This window comes from Nerophis ophidion, linkage group LG06 (genome assembly GCF_033978795.1).
Source record: "Nerophis ophidion isolate RoL-2023_Sa linkage group LG06, RoL_Noph_v1.0, whole genome shotgun sequence".
Lineage (NCBI taxonomy): Eukaryota > Metazoa > Chordata > Actinopteri > Syngnathiformes > Syngnathidae > Nerophis > Nerophis ophidion.
Window position 1 is genome coordinate 63931553 of NC_084616.1, and position 22252 is coordinate 63953804.

Genomic DNA, 22252 nt, shown 5'->3' on the forward strand with positions numbered 1-22252 from the left:
AAGATTGCCGAAATAAATAAAAAAATACATTGATATTATATCAAAACACTTGATTATCCATCCATCCATCCATTTCTACCGCTTGTCCCTTTTGGAGTTGCAGGGGTGCTTGAGCCTTTCTTAGCTGCATTCGGGCGGTAGGCGTGGTACGTTCATGACAATGGGAACTCTGAACTTCACTCACACACGAACAGAACAACAACCGCAGCACATCGTAACAATATGCCGCATTAAAACTACTCTGACGAGTAAAATTTTCCCAAAAAGGTTACTTAGTATCGTAGCGCACTCTAGAGTAGTCTTGTGGCGCGTATATGAAGGCAGCGTGGGCAGTTTGCGTTTGTCTCCCAAACGAACGACTCGCAAATGCAATTCGGTTCTCATCATTCACTTAGGAGAGCCGTTCAACATGTTCGCCTCGTTCGCAAACGTCCCAACTGTAGTAGGTACGAGGTGTCGCACGTAAGGGCACACACAGGGCGGTTCATGAATGGGCAGTGGGAGGGCCCATCGTCAGTCTTTACCAGTCGGCCGTGGGTTAAAAAAAAGTGGGTGTTGAGTTGTAGTTTTGTTTTGGCTCGCAATGTTTTCGCAATGTTATTGAACACATGACACCGCGCATTCAGACGGCACGGAGAGGGGCGTTCATCCATCGGCTGCCCGGCGCAGGCCAGCCGCGGTGCAGTTAACGGCAGACCCGCAGCAGCAAGAGGAGTCTCGCCTGCGAGTCAACCATGGGTTTCCGCAAGAAGAACAAGAGCCCGCCGATGCTCAGCCACGAATTTATTATCCAAAACCACGCCGACATGGTTTCTTGCCTGGCTATGACCATCCTCCTGGGCCTGATGTTCGAGGTACTGTGCGGATTTAAGCGTGTTTGATAGTTGCCGAGCTAATGTTGTGTTCGGTTGGTTGACATGACACCAGCCGCCTGTCGTCCTCCTTCCTCATCCCCACGCCCCTCTTGCCCACCCTCACGTCTGATCGCCAAATGGCGCACATTACACCTAAACATCAACATTTGTCTCTTACCTCTTCTCTAGCCCAGTGGTTCTCAAATGGGGGTACGCGTATCCCTGGGGGTACTTGAAGGTATGCCAAGGGGTACTTGAGATTTTTAAAAAATATTCTAAAAATAGAAACAATTCAAAAATCCTTTATAAATATATTTATTGAATAATACTTCAACAAAATATGAATGTAACTTCATAAACTGTGAAAAGAAATGCAACAATGCAATATTCAGTGTTGACAGCTAGATTTTTGTGGACATGTTCCATAAATATTGTTTATGTTTAAAATATTCTTTTTTTGTGAAGAAATGTTTAGAATTAGGCTTCACAGTGGCAGAGGGGTTAGTGCGTCTGCCTCACAATACGAAGTTCCTGCAGTCCTAGGTTCAAATCCAGGCTCGGGATCTTCCTGTGTGGAGTTTGCATGTTCTCCCGTGAATGCGTGGGTTCCCTCCGGGTACTCCGGCTTCCTCCCACTTCCAAAGACATGCACCTGGGGATAGGTTGATTGGCAACACTAAAATTGGCCCTAGTCTTTGAATGTGAGTGTGAATGTTGTCTGTCTATCTGTGTTGGCCCTGCGATGAGGTGGCGACTTGTCCAGGGTGTACCCCGCCTTCCGCCCGATTGTAGCTGAGATAGGCGCCAGCGCCCCCCGCTACCCCAAAAGGGAATAAGCGGTAGAAAATGGATGGATGGATGTTTAGAATTAAGTTCATGAATCCAGAATGATCTCTATTAAAATCCCCAAAGAGGGCACTTTAAGTTGATGATTACTTCCATGTGTAGAAATCTTCATTTAAAATTGAATCACTTGTTTATTTTTCAACAAGTTTTTAGTTATTTTTATATCTTTTTTTCCAAAAAGTTCAAGAAAGACCACAACAAATGAGCGATATTTTGCACTGTTATACAATTTAATAAATCAGAAACTGATGACATAGTGCTGTATTTTACTTCTTTATCTCTTTTTTTTTAACCAAAAATGCTTTGCTCCGATTAGGGGGTACTTGAACTAAAAAAATGTTCACAGGAGGTACATCACTGAAAAAAGGTTGAGAACCATTGCTCTAACCTGTCCACGCCGAACTTAACCATCAGCATGACACTAGAGCAGGGGTCTCAGACACGCGGCCCGCGAGACGTTATTTTGCGGCCCCCACCTTAACATGAAAGTTTAATGTTAGTGTTGCCCACGAGTTTTATATGAATTGCGCTTGATAGCGTTGTGTGCTCCGGACAAAGACAATTTTTGTTATGTGGGTTCAAAATGGCTCTTTAAACATTCTGGGTTGCCTACCCCTGGGTTAGTGGAGAAGCGGCAAATGAGTGAAAGCGACAGAGACGTTGCCAGGGAGACGTGGGTTTTCTTACGTGCCTGGCTGCAGTCACACCGCGACACTTGTCCGTCAGTATTAAAGGCTTACTGAAACCCACTACTGCCCACCACGCAGTCTGATAGTTTATATATCAATGATGAAATATTAACTTTTCAACACATGCCAATACGGCCTTTTTAGTTTACTAAATTGCAATTTTAAAATTCTCAGGATTTTCTTCTTGAAAACGTCGTGTAATGATGACGTGTATGCGTGACGTCACGGACTGTTAGGAAATATGAGCGCTGCACACACACACAGCTAAAAGTCATCTGCTTTAACCACATAATTACACAGTATTTTGGAGATCTGTGTTGCTGAATCTTTTGCAATTTGTTCAATTAATATTGGAGAAGTCAAAGTAGAATGATGGAGTTGGGAAGCTTTAGCCTTTAGCCACACAGTGATTCCTTGCTTAAAATTCCCGGAGGTGAAACTTTACTATGGATCAGAGCGGTCAAGCGAACATGCATCCCCACCGAATGTCAACCAGCAGGTTTCGGTGAGAAAATTGTGGTAAAAAGTCGCTTCTTACCATAGGCCAGCTGAGCTTGCGCCGTCCATAAAGCTGCCGTCGACTTCCTGAGACACTGGCGTCAACACACCCGTGGACACACACCTCCGACTATCAGGTACTGTTAAACTCACTAAAACACTAGCAACACAATAGAAATATAAGGGATTTCCCAGAATTATCCTAGTAAATGTGTCTAAAAACATCTGAATCCGTCCCAATGCAATCGCGTTTTTTTTAAAAACTTTTTTATTTTTTGTAGTCCGTCGCTATCAATATCCTCAAACACGAATCTTTCATCCTCGCTCAAATTAATGGGGAAATTGTCGTTTTCTCGGTCCGAATATCTCTTTTTGTTGGAGGCTCCCATTAAAAACAATGTGAGGATGTGAGGAGCCATCAACGGGTGACGTCATCGTCTGCGACTTCCGGTACAGGCAAGGCTTTTCTGTTAGCGACCAAAAGTTGCGAACTTTATCGTCGATGTTCTCTACTAAATCCTTTCAGTAAAAATATGGCAATATCGCGAAATGATCAAGTATGACACACAGAATTATACAACAAAGTTGTATAATAGTAGTTTTTATGTGAAAACAATCATGGCATTTATATACAGTTTTGCTGATTCCAAAGTCATCAAAGGTCTTATATGCTAGCATTAGTTAGCGTCAGCTTTCCAGTTGATCTGCCAATTCATTGCCCTTTATGGCTACGTAAACCATACCCATAGGAACCTCATGCTGGTATTCACCCTCTCACGCCGTAACAGTTTTCATTATTATCACGTTGGCAAGATTGCTACATGCATGGATGGATGGATGAGAGTGTAGAATGCAAGACGGAACTGGTTTACAATCACATAATCTGGGTTATATTATTCCGATCTTTAAAATGTCAAAAACACTGTTAATTTTTTTTCCACACAAAATCTTTGATACACTACATTACGTTTTTTTAATTGGATTTTAAAATTAGTTTGAACCAAATTAAGTCAATTAATAGTTTTTTAGTGCATGTGGCAATGACGCAAACTTTAGGGTTGTTGTTTTGGATGTTGTTGATGTCCAGCCCTTTTGGGCTGCGGGTAAAGTGGATCCCAGTCACAATCACAATGTTCATGCACGTACTGTTACATAGAGTTGATTGATTGATTGATTGAAACTTTTATTAGTAGATTGTACAGTACAGTACATATTCCGTACAATTGACCACTAAATGGTAACACCCGAATAAGTTTTTCAACTTGTTTAAGTCAGGGTCCACGTTAATCAATTCATGGTAATGGGTGATGGGCAAGCTACTTTGAAAATGTAGTGAGTGAAACTATGGAGTTGGTCACCTCCCTTTTACAGCTTCGGCTTCCCTCCTGGGAAACCTCTACACAATTTTGGAATATGTATTTGTTGATTATTTTAATCTTTGAAACCATATTTTGAATGATGCCATTCACTTGCTATTTGCTTTTATTGTTGTTTTTTTGTCTGACAAACGGTAATGTTTTCTTTGCACTGCAGGTCACAGCAAAGTTTGCCATCATGTTCATCACAGTCCAGTACAATGTCACACAAGTTCTTGGTGAGTAGAAAGCGCAATTTCTAGTGATGACGTCTTGTTTCTTTTTGGTAAACATCTGTTTTTTTTACAGGTGAGAAGAACGACCCAGTGAACTTTTACCATTATGGCCCAAAAGATGTGGCGACTGTGTTTTTTTATCTCCTCATCGCCATCATTCTTCATGCCCTCATCCAAGAATATATTTTGGATGTAAGAATCCATGCTGAGCAGTTCTAACATTGTGTAATGTTTCCCCTTCTTATACTCTGACTTACTATGATGACACTTTTGCTACATGCTTCACTTAAATATTTGAAATCACTTTTAAAACAGCATAGTTGATAATTAGGGGAAATTTGTCCCCATTTTGGCTTTCCTGCACTTTTCCCTGAATATATATGTGACTAATATCCAAAGCACTTGCCTTTTTACACATTCTGAATATTTTCAGTTTGCAGAGGGAATATTACAGTCTTATGTGTTCACCAAATCAAAAAAGCATGACTTTCATATCCTGTCAAAACACATAGGGGTAATTTAACACTAATTAATTTAATAGTGTAATCCTGTCAATTTCATTTCAGTTAATTTTTTAAAAAGCAATACATTATTCCCTGCCAGTATGAGTATACATACAAACATGGAGGTGTTGTGTGGGAATGGACTATAGAACAGGGGTTGGCTACCTTTACTCTAAGAGCCGTTTTGCAAAACATAACACTGCAATTCAACTTAAAATAAAATTTCAAAGGCCAAGGAATCGAATTAAACGCTTTATTTTCTTTAGAGGTTTTTATTTTTAGGTTGTTGCTTACCACGGGGGTTGGACACTGAAGATTCAGACGTCTTTCTTGTGGAGATGTCTCTGTCACGATACACAAAGTGCTGCCCTTCCCTTTTCTTACCTTCCTATCTCTCATAATCACGAGTCAGGAACACAATCACAGCCTCATAGATAGTCGGAAATTATACTTTCCTTTAAAAAATGCGCACCACAAGGAGCCACCACAAGGAGGCCGAAGAGTCACAACGGACACAAAAAAATATGCTAACAATATTAACCTTAAAAAACTCTGACTTGTACTCAGGATTTACCAGACCTTTTTATTGTTTTTATGACAGTGAAACAACTGCTACACTTTAATGGTCTAGAACAGGGGTCGGCAGCTCCGGAGCCGCATGCGGCTCTTTGATCACTCTGATGTGGCTCAGCTGCGTACTGGCCGAACCCCCCGTTTTTTCCGGGAGGTTCCTGGATTTCAGTGCCTCTCCCAGAAATCTCCCGGGGTCAACACTCTCCGATTTTCTTCCTGAAATCAATATTGAGGGTACGCCATGACGGCAATGCCTTTAGCGTTCTCTAGTAAATGTCGTCTCGCCTGCTTTTACACCATGCTATCTGCGTGCCGGCCAATCACATGTAGTATAGGCCCTCTGTTTTCACACGAAAGCGACTGCAAGCATATTTGGTCAACAGCCATACAGGTTACACTGAATGTTGTGATATAAACAACTTTAACACTCTTACAAATGTGCGCCACACTGTGAACCCACACCAAACAAGAATGCCAAACACATTTCAGGAGAACTTCCGCACTGTAACACAACATAAACACAAAATAACAAATACCCAGAATCCCATGTGTCCCTAACACTTCAGGGCTACATTATACACCCCCGCTACCACCAAACCCGCCCCCCAACCCCACCCACCTCAACCGACGCACGGAGGGGGGTGGGTGGTCTTAGCGGGGTTGTATAATGTAGCCCAGAAGAGTTAGGGATGCATGGGATTCTGGGTATTTGTTCTGTTGTGTGTATGTTGTGTTACAGTGAGGATGTTCTCCTGAAATGTGTTTGTCATTCTTGTTTGGTGTGGGTTCACAGTGTGGCGCATATAAGTAAGGGTGTTAAAGTTGTTTAAACGGGCACCCTCTGTGTGACCTGTATGGCTGTTGAACAAGTATGTTTTGCAGTCATTTACATGTGTCTGCAGGAGCCACATACAACATGTGACTGGGTTGGTAAGCAGTTTGTACAGGTTGTAGAGGGCGCTAAAGACATACGAAATAATAGTTACTCGGCAATTCGGGAGTCTCCCGGAAAAATTGGGAGGGTTGGCAAGTTTGATGCTGTCAAGCGGCATTCATATAAAACTCGCAGGTGGCAATAACAGTAAATTTTCATATTACACAAAGCAAAAAAAAAACCTCTGTATGCAGTGTTATTTCATTTTAAATTTCAAAATAGTTTTGTGGCTCCCATTGTTTTCTTTATTTTGTGAAATTGGTCAAAATGGCTCTTTGAGTGGTAAAGGTTGCCGACCCCTGGTCTAGAAGGATAACGGTAGACCAGCCAAACGCCTCTTGGTGCTTTAACATTACTGGTCATGGTTGTGTACAGTGTCTATGGAAAACGTTTAGACTTTATTTTATAAAATGTGTTATTTGACATCACTTCCACTTTAACCTCTCAACGAATGCTTACCTCTGTTAATTAATGATCACAACACTGGCCTAAAGTGCATTGTAATTATTTTATAAGAAGCCAAGAGCAAATAAAATGATTCCTTACTGGTACCTTTATGTCAAAAGTCTCATCACAGTTTTGTGAGCTTTAATATACTAATAGACATGCACATCTATAAATGTGTTTACATATCATTACAAAAAGCAGTTAAAACATAAAATACATTTTCACAGATTTAAATGAAAAATCTACAAAGTGCCATTATAATATGATTTTTTTTCCCCAATGTTTTGTCTGATTTTCAGAAAATTAACAGGAGGCTGCATCTGTCAAAAACCAAACACAGCAAGTTCAATGAATCAGGGCAACTGGCGGCATTCTACCTGTTTTCCTTCATCTGGGGCTGCAGCATCCTGACAGCAGTATGAAAGTTACACCGGACATTAAAACACGTCTCTTCAATCTGTCACACTATTAATAACATCTTCTCTTTTTCTTTCTTTCTGTATTTTCCTGGATAGGAGGACTTTGCAAAAAACCCAACTTTCCTATGGGAGGGTTATCCACACACTCACATGGTGTACGTAAGGTGTTATTTTCATATAGTTATGTCCTTTCAGTACAGGGTTTCCCCTTAATGTAATTGATTGTGATGGTACGCCGTGGCAGAATACATTTCACCACCCCTTGAAAGTGAGTTTTTTTTTTCACGACTAAACAAATAAAAGCAATATAATGTATTATAGCCTGCAGAGGAAGTCGCACAAAGTCTGACAGTTTTGTTTTACTTTTATTGCGAATCTTATGCTGACAACGCTTCATTCTTAGACACACAACAACACTTCCTCATTCTCCGCCAACACGGTGCGTTCACAGTCATGGAAACAATGGACAGCAATAATACATGAACATAAATTTTAACACCAGCAGGTTGTTGCTGTGTAAAATTTGTTAATGTATAGCCTATTATTTGCACACTATTCATAAGTGATGAACCGAAAAAATACTGAAACCGGGTGTTGTGATGACCTAAGCAATGCGCAGGGGATTGTCTGGAGCAGAGGCAGCATGCGCACGTGGAATTTTTTTTTAATATAGCCGAAATATAACCGCGAACAGTGATCTACAAAATGTGCACTATGCGATAATAAGAGGACAGTGGTGGCTATCTAGGAGAGAAAGATTGGAACAGCGCAAAGATTGATTGATACTTTTATTAGTACATTGCACAGTTCAGTACATATTCTGAACAATTTACCACTAAATGGTAACACCCGAATAAGTGTTTTAACTTGTTTAAGTCAGGGTCAACGTTAATCAATTCATGGTAGTTAATCAATTCATGGTAAGAAAGCAAGTGTGACGTCAGGTTTGCTGTTGCTTTCACTGTTGGTCAGGGACATGGATTGAGAGAAGAGTCTCTAAACATGATTACAGTCTCTAGTCAAACCAGAAAAAGATCCTAGATTTGTTGCTAGTCGTTTTATATAAAGAAAAAGTCACTAAAAGGATTGGAGAAGGAAGGATCTTGAAAAGATCTCAACAATGTACATTGTATAATGAGAGGCAAAAATTTAGATATAGACAAAAACAATACAATATAACAAAAAAAATATGTTAATACCAATTTATAAAAAATATATATATTTAAATCTATATATAAAAGTTTATATATGTAAAAATGTATGTACATTTGTATTATATAATATATGGATTGATTCATTGGATGATTCATAGCAGGTTATGCAAATTCAATGATGGCATCATGTTGACTACGCCCCCACTATGCCCATGGCCTCACACCCCCCACCAGGGGTATGTTGGCAATTTTGGAGAAACACTGCAGTTTAGCAGACGTTGTATGGAAATCTCATGCACAATGCGATATAAACCTTGTCCTTACTTCAACACCTGTTTTGTTTGTTTAGTTTTCAGGCCAAGTTTTTCTATGTATGCCAAATTGCTTATTGGCTTCACACACTTCCTGAACTCTACTTTCAAAAAGTACGCAAGGTAAGGTGTTTAATGTTGAAACATTATTGTATACTATATAATAATTGTGAACCAGACCTGCATGCTTTAAATCCTACTGTTTCACTATCTCACTTTGCTGCTGTGTCATGTTGTTTATCCGGCAGCTACTGACTATTATGTGCCTTATTATGCTGTATTTTATATTACACTTGGAGGTTCACTATACCAATGTCAAATGATGCTCTCATGCAGGAGTGTCAAACTTGTTTTCATTAAGGGCCACATCCCATTAACGGCTACTCTCAGAGGGTCGTTTGCAACAGTGAATGTACATGAATAATCTCAGGGCATTCAATCGATCGCAACTGGACGGTTTGGTTTGTCTTAGAAGACGTTTTGTCGCTCATCCGAGTAGGCTTCATCAGTTTGTGCTCATAGACTTAGATTGGTTAAATATAGTCCAGCGGACAGTGCTAAAGTCCCAAGTATTTATACAAAAAAAAAAAAAAACCAGGATGGTGTGCCTGAACAAGGATGGGTTCACCTTATCGTAGTGACAAAAACAACTGTTTTGATGTAAACGAGCAATCCTAACGGTCAAAGCCAATGACAGTTGAAGTGTAATTTTTTCTTGTTAGCATTGAGGTATTGTGTCAGAACAATCGCTGTGGATCGACCACTGCCAGTCTAAAATAGTCGGAATCCCCCACGTAAGCATTCCGTTCAGTTGTAAAGAAATGGTACAAATGGCATACTGGTCACTTTCTGTGACCAGAATGTTTCCAGCTTCTGTTATTTGTTTGAGGCTAAATTGCAGAGTTTTTTAGGAATTGTAGAAAGGGCAGTGTCGTATGTGGGAGACAAGTGGTGTCGCAGACCACCTCCTATGTTCAGGGATGGTTTTTCAACCTTGACATAGATTGCTTCCCTAATTCCTCTTTCGTACCGTCTGTCCTCCCTGTCCAGAATCTATACCAGTTTTGTTCCCAAAAAAGTGCTGTTTTTCCCGGAGGTGCAGGTAGACAGCTGAGTCTTGGCCTGAAGTGTTGGCTTAGTGGTTGTTTCGTTTCTCCAATATATGTATCGGTGCATTCATCATTACAGTGGATAGCATACACCCGATTGTTTTTGTGGGTGTGGGGTGTCCGGTCTTTAGGATGCACTAGTCTCTGTCTCAGGGTGTTGCCTTGTTTTAAGTGTACTGGGATGTTGTGTTGGTTAAAAATTCTTCAGGGTTTCTTAGATGGACCTGATACATATGGAATGACAAATGTTTGTGTCGGTCACCTTTTTCATCCTCATCCATCCATCCATCCATCCATTTTCTACCGCTTATTCCCTTTCGGGGTCGCGGGGGGCGCTGGCGCCTATCTCAGCTACAATCGGGCGGAAGGCAGGGTACACCCTGGACAAGTCGCCACCTCATCGCAGGGCCAACACAGATAGACAGACAACATTCACACTCACATTCACACACTAGGGCCAATTTAGTCCAGTGTTCAGGTTATTTCTGGAACCGGATGTTTGTTTCACAAATGATCCAGCTGGGGTAACCACAGGTTTTAAGAGCTTCCCTCAAATGCCTATGCTCTTTTTCTTTGACCTGTGGGCTGCTAGGAACATTATCAGCTCCGTATTGTAGGGTTCTTATAATGCCCAGTTTGTGTTCCAGTGGGTGGTGTGAATCAAAAATTAGGTGTTGATCGTATGTGTGGGTTTTTTTATAAACCCCAACCTGGAGGCCCCTGTTTTCTCCAATCTGGACATCACAGTCAAAAAAAAGGCAACTTAATGTCTTTTACATCCTCATCTGTGAACTTTGTTTTTGTCCACTGGGTTCATGTGCTCTGTGAAGGCTTGCAATTCTTGGTTTCAGATTTTCACCCATGTGTCTTCTACATACTGTATCTGTACCAATGACTTGGTGCTGTTCCTTTAAAAAAGCTCAAAGCTCTCGTTTTCAAGTCTGCCATGTAAATGTTGCTACTATTGTGGGTACAGGTGATCCCATGGCACAACCATGTTTTTGTCGGGAAAACATTCACATTAATTGAAAGTTTGTTGTGTTAAGGCAAAGTTCCAGCTAAAGGCAAACCTGATCATTGTGGAACTATCCTGTAAGGTGTGATCACCTAGTAGACGTTGCCTCACTGTCTCTACTGCATCCTGAGTTGGAATACAGGTGAACAGAGAGGTGATGTCAAATTAATCTATTATTTCATTTTTTTCCAGTTTTAGATCTCTGATCTTTGCTACAAATTCAATTGAGTTTTGGACAGGATGTTTAGTTTTACCAACCCAAGGTGCTAAGATGTTGGTCACATACTTAGCAATATTCTATGTCACAGAGTTGATACTGCTGACAATGGGTCTGAGGGGAGCCCCTAGACAGAGGAGATGGTCTGCAACACCACCTATTTCTCCAATATACAACACTGTCCTTTCAAACATTCCTAAAAAAAATCTGCAATTTAGCCTCCAACAAATAACAGGAGTTAGAATCATTCTAGTCACCTTCTGTGACCAGAAGGCCATTTGTTAACAACTGAATGGAATTCTTACGTGGGGGATTTTGACTATTTTAGACTGGTCGATCCACAGCAATCGTTCTGCCACACAATACCTCAATTCCAACGAGGGGAAATTACACTTCAATGACGTTGGCTTTGAGGGATAGGATTGCTTGTTTTTGCATCATAACAGTTGTTTTTCTCACTACAATAGGGCAAAACCATCCTTGCCCAGGCACAACCTCCTGTTTTTTTTTTGGAGCATAAATATGTGGGGTTTTGGCACCAGCTGCTGGACTAGATCTGACCAATGTTAGTCAATGAGCACGAACTGATAATCCATCCCACTTCACAGGTGTGGCATATCAAGATGCTGATTAAACAGCATGATTATTGCACAGGTGTGCCTTAGGCTACCCATGATAAAAGGCCATTCTGAAATGTGCAGTTTTATCACACAGCACAATGCCACAGATGTCACAAGTTTTAAGGGAGCGTGCAGTTGATATGGTGATTACAGGAATGTCCAGCAGAGCTGTTGCCCATTAATTGAATGGTAATTTCTCTACTATAAGCCGTCTCCAAAGTCGTTTTAGAGAATTCGGCAGTACATCTAACCGGCCTCACAACCACAGAACACCAGCCTAGGACCTCCACATGGTTGTCTGAGACCAGCCAACCGGATAGCTACTGCAACAATTGGTTTGCATAACTAAATAATTTTCTTCACAAACTAAGAGAAACCGTCTCAGGGAAGCTCATCTGCATGCTCGTCGTCCTCATTGGGATCTTGACCTGACTGCAGTTTGTTGAGTGGGCAAATGCTTACATCCGATGGCGTCTGGCACGTAGGAGAGGTGTTCTCTTCACAAATGCATCCCGATCTTCACTGTTCAGGGCAGATGGCAGACAGCGTGTGTGGTGTCTTGTGGGAGAGCGGTTTGCTGATATCAATTTTGTGAATAGAGTGGTCCATGGTGGGGGTGGGGTTATGGTATGGGCAGGAGTATGTTCTAGACAGCGAACCCAAGTGCATTTCATTGATGGCATTTTGAATGCACAGAAATGTTGACGAGATCCTGAAGCCCGTTACTGTGCCATTCACCCAAGACCATCACCTCATGTTGCAGATGACAATGCACAGCTCCATGTTGCAAGGATCTGTACACAATTCATGGAAGCTGAATATATCACAGTTTTTGCATGGCCAGCATACTCATTGAACAGGTCACCCATTGAGCACGTTTGGATGTTGTGGATGGGCGTATACAACAGCGTGTTTTAGTTCCTACCAATATCCAGCATCCTGGCACAGCCATTGAAGAGTGGACCAACATTCCATAGGCCACAATCAACAACCTGATCAACTCTATGCGAAGGAGATGTGTTGCACTGCATGAGGCAAATGGTGGTCATATAAGATACTAACTGCTTTTCTGACCCTCCCAGACACCAATAAATCAAAACTTCACATTTCAGAGTGGCCTTTTATAGTGGGCAGACTAAGGCACACTTGTGCAATAATCTTACTGTTTATTCAGCTTCTCAATATGCCCCACCTGTGAGGTGGGATGGATAATCTTGGCAAAGAAGAAGTGCTCACTAACACAAATTTAGAATATTTGAGATTACAATGAATCAACTTGTTAGTTTCCTTTTGTTGGTTCGACTCAGGAGTTACTGCTTGAATCACACTGAAAGGGAACTTTCACTTTAACCATTCACGTTCACACCTACAGTCATAGACCCATACTACCCACATGTTTTTTGCCCAACTCACTCGCGCATCTGAGAAAAGCAAATGCGCACAAACTTGCAGATGTTTGTCTAATTATTGTGTTCTTTGTCTAGGAGGATATCCCCCGCCAACTCTACTATATTTGCCTCTATGTTGTTCACATCACTGGTGCCTATGTCCTACAGTAAGTATACGTTTAGGTCAAATGTGTCCAAAGTGCGGCCCCAAACTTTTTACCACCCGCGGCACATTCTAAAAATACCATTACAATAAAACCAAACAAGTGCAGTGAAAGATCAAACAGGTGAAAGGTTACGAGAAAAGGTTGCAATGTTGACCATTAATGCAAAACTGCTATAGAGGCAGGATTTTTTTCTTTAAAACTGTCGTTGCTCAAAAATAATAAATCAAAATCAATGTTATGAAATATTGACCTATTAAAGGCTCCAACTACTTTAAATCAAATATTCCATTTAGAAATATATTTTGGGGAAAATATATATTTTTTGTGTGTTTACCAAAAAAAAAAAAAAAATGTAATACCAAAAAGCGCACAAATAAAAACATAGACGAATAATAAAACATACTTGTAATTGAGAGATGATTCAAAAGTTGTTTTAAAGATTTAAGGGTTAAAAATAAAAAATAACACCCGAGAGACTTTTCGTGGGATTTTTCCATTGCTCAAAAAATTATAATGAATTAAAATCAATATAGTCATTGATCATCGACCTGTTCAAGGGTCCAATGACTTTATATCAAATATTTCATTTTGAACATTGTTTGGGGAAAATGTTGCATATTTTGTTGGGGGTTTTCCTATAAAAAAAAAACCAACAACAGGGTTTTCTTTAAAATAAAGGGCATTAAACATAAATAAAGTAAAATTGGAAAAAAATATATATGTGACGTATTTTAAAAAAAATATGACTAAGACCCCTCCAGGTCACTGGGAAGACTTTTTAGGAGATCCTTAAAGGAAAAAAAATTATATATATTGTATTGGTTTTGGGGCAGCACGGTGGCAGAGGGGTTAGTGTGTCTGCCTCACAATACAAAGGTCCTGAGTAGTCCTGGGTTCAATCCCGGGCTCGGGATCTTTCTGTGTGGAATTTGCATGTCCTCCCCGTGACTGCGTGGGTTCCCTCCGGATACTCTGGCTTCCTCCCACATCCAAAGACATGCACCTGGGGATAAGTTGATTGGCAACACTAAATTGGCCCTAGTGTGTGAAAGTGGGTGTGAATGTTGTCTGTCTATCTGTGTTGGCCCTGCGATGAGGTGGCAACTTGTCCAGGGTGTACGCCGCCTTCCGCCCAATTGTAGCTGAGATAGGCACCAGCGCCCCCGCAACCTCAAAGGGAATAAGTGGTAGAAAATGGATGGATGGTATTGGTTTTGATATTTAATTGTTCAGCCCTCAGTGGGAAAAGTTTGGACACCCCTGGTTTAAAGTCATCAATAAGGTTTTGACAGCAAATGACTAGCTTTTAGTGTAGTTTTTGTTTACTCACACTTGCCTTGGTAAACATATGACAGGGCAGAACTGGTTGGAAATGTCGACGCACCTAATAAAAGTAAGCGCAAATATGACAATATGACAATGCATGTATTTGCAGTCTCTGAATTTGGCGTCTGCTTCCTGTACTTTGCACTAAATTTCTTAGTTCTAATGACTGAAAAGCAGGATTGTGTCAAAGCTCAAACGCGTACGTCAATTGTCGAATCAAAACTTATGTTTGATTCTTGTGTAAACGAGGCAGGAACAATAACGTGTACAATATATTAACTACCATGAATTGATTAACGTGATAAACGTGGACCCTGACTCAAAGAATTTGAAAAACTTTTTCGGGTGTTACCATTTAGTGATCAATTGTACGGAATATGTACTGTACTTTGCAATCTACTAATAAAAGTCTCAATCAAGCAATCAACTCTATATTGCTTAAATGTTACAACCGATGCTTAAAAAAGCTTGTATCTCAAGGTATGCTTCAACTTAAAGGGGAACTGCACTTTTTAAAATTTTGCCTATCGTTTACAATCCTTATGAGAGACAACAAGACAAAATATTTGTATTTAGTTTTGCAGTTTTACATTTAAAAATTGAGTTGTTCTAGGTAGCTAGCAATGCTGCTAATGGGAAAGATCAATTCTACCTCTAAATCCCTCTAAAAATGCGATTTTTATTTTCCTGGAGGAATCAATAAAGTACTATCTATCCATCTGTTCTCAAACCGTCACCAATATTTAATTTCGTTCTGTAACCTGTATAATAATCGAGCTGTCGCAAAATTGTTATTGTAAGAGCAAACAGTGAGGAACTCGTTTTCTATTGTACTAACACATCAAAGTGCTTAGGTATTAGCCGTAAAAGCTAACTACAGCAAGAGATAAGCTAGCTTTTACACCAACATGAAACGCGTTTGAGTTTGTAATGCACAACACAATGTGATAAGACACCAATCTGCACTGACTGAAAAACATGAACAATCATATTATGGTATTTGTAAAGTATTAGCCAACATTTAATGTTTTGTTTGTACACAGCTAGCTAGACAGCGTATTAATAACACGCATGGCGTGCTGCATGTACCATGACTGATATTAACGTGTGACTCACTCGATAGACAGTTGTGCGTTAGGTCCAGCTGGCTGTGGCCATTTTTTTCTGGTTTATTTGGGTTAAGCACACCATTTATGTCGAAAGAGCTTGTCTCCAAATTTAATTTCAGCAGCTTTGTGTAATGCCGTCCTCACTATTTCGGCTCCGACGTTTCACCCTCTTCTCCGTGCTGGCTTCTATAAACAGTATTGAATCCTCTGTTCATTCAGCTTCAAAAAGATATAATTAAGAATAGTCCAAAAATAGTCGTCTTCAATGTCTGTTACCAAGTCTGCCATGATTAGAACACACACACAAGCCTTAGTATACAGGAGTAGGAACACAAAGTTGTTGCCAGAAATCGGTAGTGCGCTGCAGTGGAAGCAAAAAATTTGTCCCGATGATGATGTTTAAAATGTTCAAAATACGATAAATATTTTACATATTACATATTGTTATAAACATGTCTGTTGCTACATTATATATAGACTTGCAGTGTGTATATAAACCGTTGGAGGGTTTTAAAGTTGTCTTTGAGGTCTTTGAAGGCTACAATGGTGACTCCCATTAGCCACATCTTCTAGGCGTTTATTATCATCTTTAAAATCCTAATAAAAAAAACATGTGTTTTCTTGTCTTTCATGATTGTGCACAAGTGCATTAGCCCTTTAAAGCGTAACAAAAAACTGAGACATCTCATTCTTCAAATTACTTGTAAGTTGAGTTACCACCGTAGTGGATTGCTGAAAATACTATAATCACTTTTGAGAAATGTCCAACACATTTTAAAAAAGTGAAGGGAAAGTAGAGTCACTTTCCAAAAACCAGATTTAACCCTATGCGTAAATAAATGTGACATTGCAGCGAATATAATCGACGCTAAAAGAGATCCAACAAGTGTGATTTTTTTTTTTTATGACCATGCATTTTATATTGTCTGCATCCAATATTACTGATGTGATTGCTGATTTTGGTAAATGAGGATGCAACAAGCCAACATCTCTAATAATTCACCGTTATGTGACATTCAGGAGACCAATTATTACATCATCGGTACTACAAGCCAAAACCAATGAAAGTTTCCTTTTTTTTCCTTTGGTCAGTCTCCACCGACTCGGACTGTTGTTGCTGGTCCCTCACTACTTAGTGGAGCTGCTCTTTCACGCCTCTCGTCTCTTCTACTTCAGTGATGAGAACAAGCAGAAGGGGTATGCTACATAAAACCACTATGTTGTCATTTAAATGGTGATATCTACTACAGCATGTAACACTCTTCCTTCATGTGTTTTCTTGTTACAGTTTCACGCTGTGGGCTTTGCTTTTTGTCATTGCCCGACTGCTTACTCTCACCCTCTCTGTCCTGACATTTGGCTTCGGATTGCCCCGGATAGAAAACCAAGGCTTTTCACTTGTGAAAGGCAACTTTAATGTCCTCACTGTAAGGCAAGTTAAAATGACAACAATGTGAGATCAACTCTGTAGTCCTTTGTATGTACTTGCTGTATGTTCTCCTTTTTAAGTTTATACTTAACATCTCGACTTCAACTGATATCTCTAATTGTGCACTTGCAAGTTGGAACGCTTGAGAAAGTAGACATTTTCCGTAGGAATACTATGTAGTCCGCTACAATGTCACATTTATAGTTTACAATTGTTCCTCTTATCCAGGGGTCTGCAATCCGCGGCTGTGTATCCACATGCGGCTCTTCTGCCTCTTTATTCTGGCTCCTTCAGATTTTTTTTATCCCCAGAGTGACAAAAGGTTGGAGTTTTTAAAAAGAGATCTATAACTTCTGACTGTGTGTGAGGCTGTGAAAGCACACAGGCTGAGTCCTACACTGCAAAAAGTCCGTGTTCAAAAACTCGAAAAAAACACACAAAATTGAGGGGTATTTTACTTGAACTAAGCAAAAATATCTGCCAATAGAACAAGAAAATGTGGCTTGTCAAGACTTTCCAAAACAAGTTAAAATTAGCTAACCTCAATGAACCCCAAAATACCTTAAAATAAGTATATTCTCACTAATAACAAGTGCACTTTTCGTGGTAGAAAAAAAAGAGACCTTTTTTCTCAATATGTTAAAAAATATTCTTAAATTAAGTAAAAGCTAGTGCCATTGTCTTAACATAATGATATGCGGTCGGCATCATATTTTATTTTTTTTGCCATGCTTGAAGTAAGAAATTATTACTTTAAAAAAGTAGTTCTATACTTGTGAGTGTTAATGACACAACTTTGCATCAGTTGATATTCTAGTTTCAAGCATGTTTTACCTAATATAGGTCATAAAATCTCAGCTACAAGCTGTAATATTTTACTGATATCATTTAGGACCAAAACCCTTGAAACAAGTAAAACATTCTAACACAAAATCTGCTTAGTGATAATAATTATCTTATCAGATAGAAAATAAGCAAATATCACCCATATTTGAGATATTTAATCTTACCAAGATTTCAGTTTTTCCAGTGTAAGGCGCAAGAGAGGCATGTAAAAGAGACTGGAAGCCTGTGTGTTCAGTTCAGCTTCTCAAGTGTGCACCTCCGTGGGCAGAGGTGGGTAGAGTAGCCAGAAATTGTACTCAAGTAAGAGTACTGTTACTTTGGAGATTTATTACTCAAGTAAAAGTAAGGAGTAGTCACCCAAATATTTACTTGAGTAAAAGTAAAAAGTATGTTGTGAAAAAACTACTCAAGTACTGAGTAACTGATGAGTAACCTGATTACGGCAACAAATAATGCACAAAAACATAAAAATAGCAATGAGCAAATTCAGAGCCAGGAATATCTCTTAAGCAACTAAAACAATAATATATATTAAATAATAGTACATTAAAATAAAATAAAAAAATGGCACATTGAGCCACAATACCTTAACAGCACCATATGCTCAGTAGGCATTCATTGATTTGATTGATTGATTGATTGATTAAAACTTGTATTAGTAGATTGTACAGTACAGTACATATTCCGTACAATTGACCACTACATGGTAACACCCCAAGTTTTTCAACGTTTATCAATTACTTAGTAAATGACCAAGTCGAGTTGATCTACCTCATATATACATATACATACACACACATATCATACATACACACACACACATATCATACATACATTTATATATACAGTATATAATTTATATTTATTTATTTTGCCGTTTTTGTTCACATGTTGAAAGTGTTTTAATGAATATACATGCATGTTTAACATATAGATTCCTATCTTTCATGAACACAATAATATAAGTTGATGTATTACCTGATTCTGATGACTTGCATTGATTGGAATCAGACGTCCACGTTTTCAAATGGAGGAGAAAAAAAGTTCCTCTTTTCTGTCTAATACCACATGAAAGTCGTTGGTTTTTGGCATCTTATCTGTCCAGCTTCCATATTCGTCTTTATACACTTTACAAGAAATACATTGGCGGCAAACTCCGTAGCTTGCTAGCTTGTTTGCGCTGGCTTTTGGAGACTCTTATTTTGTTAACGCAGGCGCGATGGCGCGGCATTTTTATTGTGAAGACAGGAACTGTGCGATCAGTCTTTAGGCTTTTGACGGGAAGTATGGTTGAAATAAAACGTGTCTTTTTTCCTTTACACTTTTGATTGATTGATTGATTGATACTTGTATTAGTAAATTGCACAGTACAGTACATATTCTGTACAATTGACCACTAAATGGTAACACCCGAATAAGTTTGTCAACTTGTTTAAGTCAGGTTTTACGTATCACGGTCATGTGACCGCCTGGCTCTGTTTGATTGGTCCAACGTCACCAGTGACTGCATGTGATTGGTGAAATGCAGGCATGCGTAGATTCTACTTTGAAGCTCTGTCATTAACCAAAACAAACATTAATAGATCGATAAAAAAAAAGTAGCGAGTAGCGAACTTAATGTAGATAAATGGAACGGAGTAAAAGTAGCGTTTCTTCTCTATAAATATACTCAAATAAAAGTATGTTGCATAAAAACTACTCGTAGAAGTACAATTTATCCTAAAAGTTACTCAAGTAAATGTAACAAAGTAAATGTAGCGCATTACTACCCACCTCTGCCCGTGGGTAAGCTAACCATCAATAATTGCCAAAACACAAAAGAGAATAGGTTTTGCGACGTTATACCATTGTTTTTGTAGTGCAAGAGGTGGCAAAAGGTGTCTTTTGATAGTAAAGGTTGCAGACCCCTGATGTAATAACATCTGTATAAAGAGGTACTTCAGTTTTCATTAGTCATTACTCCCAAAAGGTCTGCTACTTCTTTCTCTTTTGTTGAATTGTAAAACTGAACGTGTGACGTTACACACTATTGTAACCAAGTACACATGTTTGAAATAAACTAAAACCATTACCAAAGACAGAATTGTAGAAATACTGAAGCAATTTTTCCTATGAGAAAGGCAGTCCTATCAGTTTGTTGCAGATACCCAAATACAAACACAAATCACTTCTTTTTAAAAAATATTTTTTCTTTTACAGGCAAAAAACATTACGAATCAGATGAGAACAGAATGAAATAGATAAATGAACATTTAACATCACTTTTACCCTTATTGAAGACTTCTGTTGGTGAAAACGAGAGGGAAAGAAGAGCCACCTTCGGTTTGCTCCAAGTTACTTCTCAAATTCAATAGTGTTTCTCACCATTTCTTGTTTTTTTTCTTCACGGTGTTGTTACTTGCAACTTTGTGCGGCCTTATTGTGGCAGAGACCTTCGGCGTGGTTGTGGTCGTTAGCAAATAATTACAAAGTTAACTGGTGATAACCTTAAAGCTGGAGGAGAATGCCTTCCGGGCACGGTAACAAAAGGACAATTTACAATAAAGACATGTTAGGAATATTTTGTTGTACTCACGCAGTGTATTAAAAACAAGACAAGATCAAGTCACTAATGTATTGGATTCTAGTTTGTTGTATGGCCATACGATAACAGACAGTATAGGAAAACTGGAGCAAACCTTTGGCAAATTGCTTTGGTGTAAACCAAATCCAATGAAAAGGAGGGCATACGAAAAAACTGAGGAACCATTGTATGAACATGTAGTATAAATACATTGCATTGACTGTGTCTGCTGTGCGCTTTTAGGATGACATGTTTGGCAGCCATCTGCCTGACTCAGGCTTGGATGATGTGGAAGTTCATCAATTTCCAGTTAAAGAAGTGGAGGGAACACAATCAAAACCAGGCCTCAAAGAAGAAGACAAGCAGCCCAAAGAGCAAACCTCATAAAAGGGAACTCATAAGGGGTGAGTTGTTAAGAACCTCATCCGGTCAGCAGCCTCAAAAAGAAACAGTCATAGTCCTCGTAAAGAGACTTTACAGATGGCATGTTCAACACATTTTTCTTCAAACTTTCAGTGTTATTTAAAAGAGCCATATGTAAAAATTTAATGTCAAGTCATCATTAAATGCCCCTACTATGTCAAAATGCATTAATAAATTATGTTATTTTCGAATACCTTTATAACTGATGATAGTAGTTCAGCCAGGATAAGCTCATTTCAAAATTAGATTTACTGCCCCAAAATCTTGTTATTGTTTACATTTCGACATCCCGCCCTCCACCTTTTTAACCAATTAGAAAGTCAGTGAGTGTTACATCCAGGTTGCCGGTTACGCACCGCCATCTTCGTCGAGCTACTGCCACTGGTAAAGTTACTAAACATGTCAGACCTTAATAAATTCAAAAGGCCTCATTACGATTCTCAACTTATTCATGACAAAGACAGGAACAAAACAAGGATTTGTATCGGGGATGCCTTTTGAAGATAGAGACGATTAAAGGCGGAGAAGATTTTTTTCGTCTGTCGCCAAACTTGCTAATTTATTCAGTGATAGCTAAGTAAGGCATTTAAGTTTTCTTATTACCGCATTTTTCGGACTATAAGTCGCAGTTTTTTTTATGGGTTGGCCGGGGGGGAGACTTGGCAAAAAAACAAAAACAAAACATTATTTTTTTTATAGTTTGGCCAAGTCTCACCCCTAACTATTAAAAAAACTTATAGTCCGAAAAATACGGTACTTGTAATAAATGTAAATAGACATTTCGTATGTAAACTATGTTGTCCAATACAGTCTATGATCTTCTCTAACAAAGCTAGTATGTTCGTGCAACGAATGCTTAGCATGCTGGCCTGGTCAATGGGAGTATACGTATAGCCCAGTTCCATAACACATCGACATATAGGCTAACGGGGGAAATATATGGTAGTTTCAGTGCCTATTTCGTTCTCAAAATGCTGATACGCTGAGGAAACGAGTTCCAACGTTAGCATGGCTGTCATCATGGCAATGTGAAACGTATGGAGACAGTCAAATCAAATGATAAAATAGTTTCTCATTCGTATCTGATAATGTGGACTGCATGTACCAAAATATGTCTGGGGTTTGAAAGCTGGATTCTTCCGTGGTCAGCTCCGTAGCCTAAAAAGCAATATATATTGTGATGGTGGTCCGTTCGGTCACACTAAACATTTTAGCAGTATA

The 22252-nt window shown here is 39.3% G+C and overlaps 1 protein-coding gene across 1 annotated transcript in view; it reads left to right on the plus strand.

Moving 5' to 3' along the window:
- The first annotated feature begins 438 nt into the window (after window positions 1-438).
- Window positions 439-22252, plus strand: part of zgc:113278 (Translocating chain-associated membrane protein 1-like 1-like) — a 30517-nt gene continuing 8703 nt past the window's right edge. Inside the window, exons 1-10 of the mRNA XM_061904566.1 lie at window positions 439-854; window positions 4421-4481; window positions 4552-4670; window positions 7235-7351; window positions 7451-7509; window positions 8858-8942; window positions 13265-13335; window positions 16863-16967; window positions 17059-17202; window positions 20852-21012. Coding sequence (XP_061760550.1) covers window positions 735-854; window positions 4421-4481; window positions 4552-4670; window positions 7235-7351; window positions 7451-7509; window positions 8858-8942; window positions 13265-13335; window positions 16863-16967; window positions 17059-17202; window positions 20852-21012 — 1042 coding nt within the window. The 5' untranslated portion in view covers window positions 439-734. The remainder of the gene's footprint in view (window positions 855-4420; window positions 4482-4551; window positions 4671-7234; window positions 7352-7450; window positions 7510-8857; window positions 8943-13264; window positions 13336-16862; window positions 16968-17058; window positions 17203-20851; window positions 21013-22252) is intronic.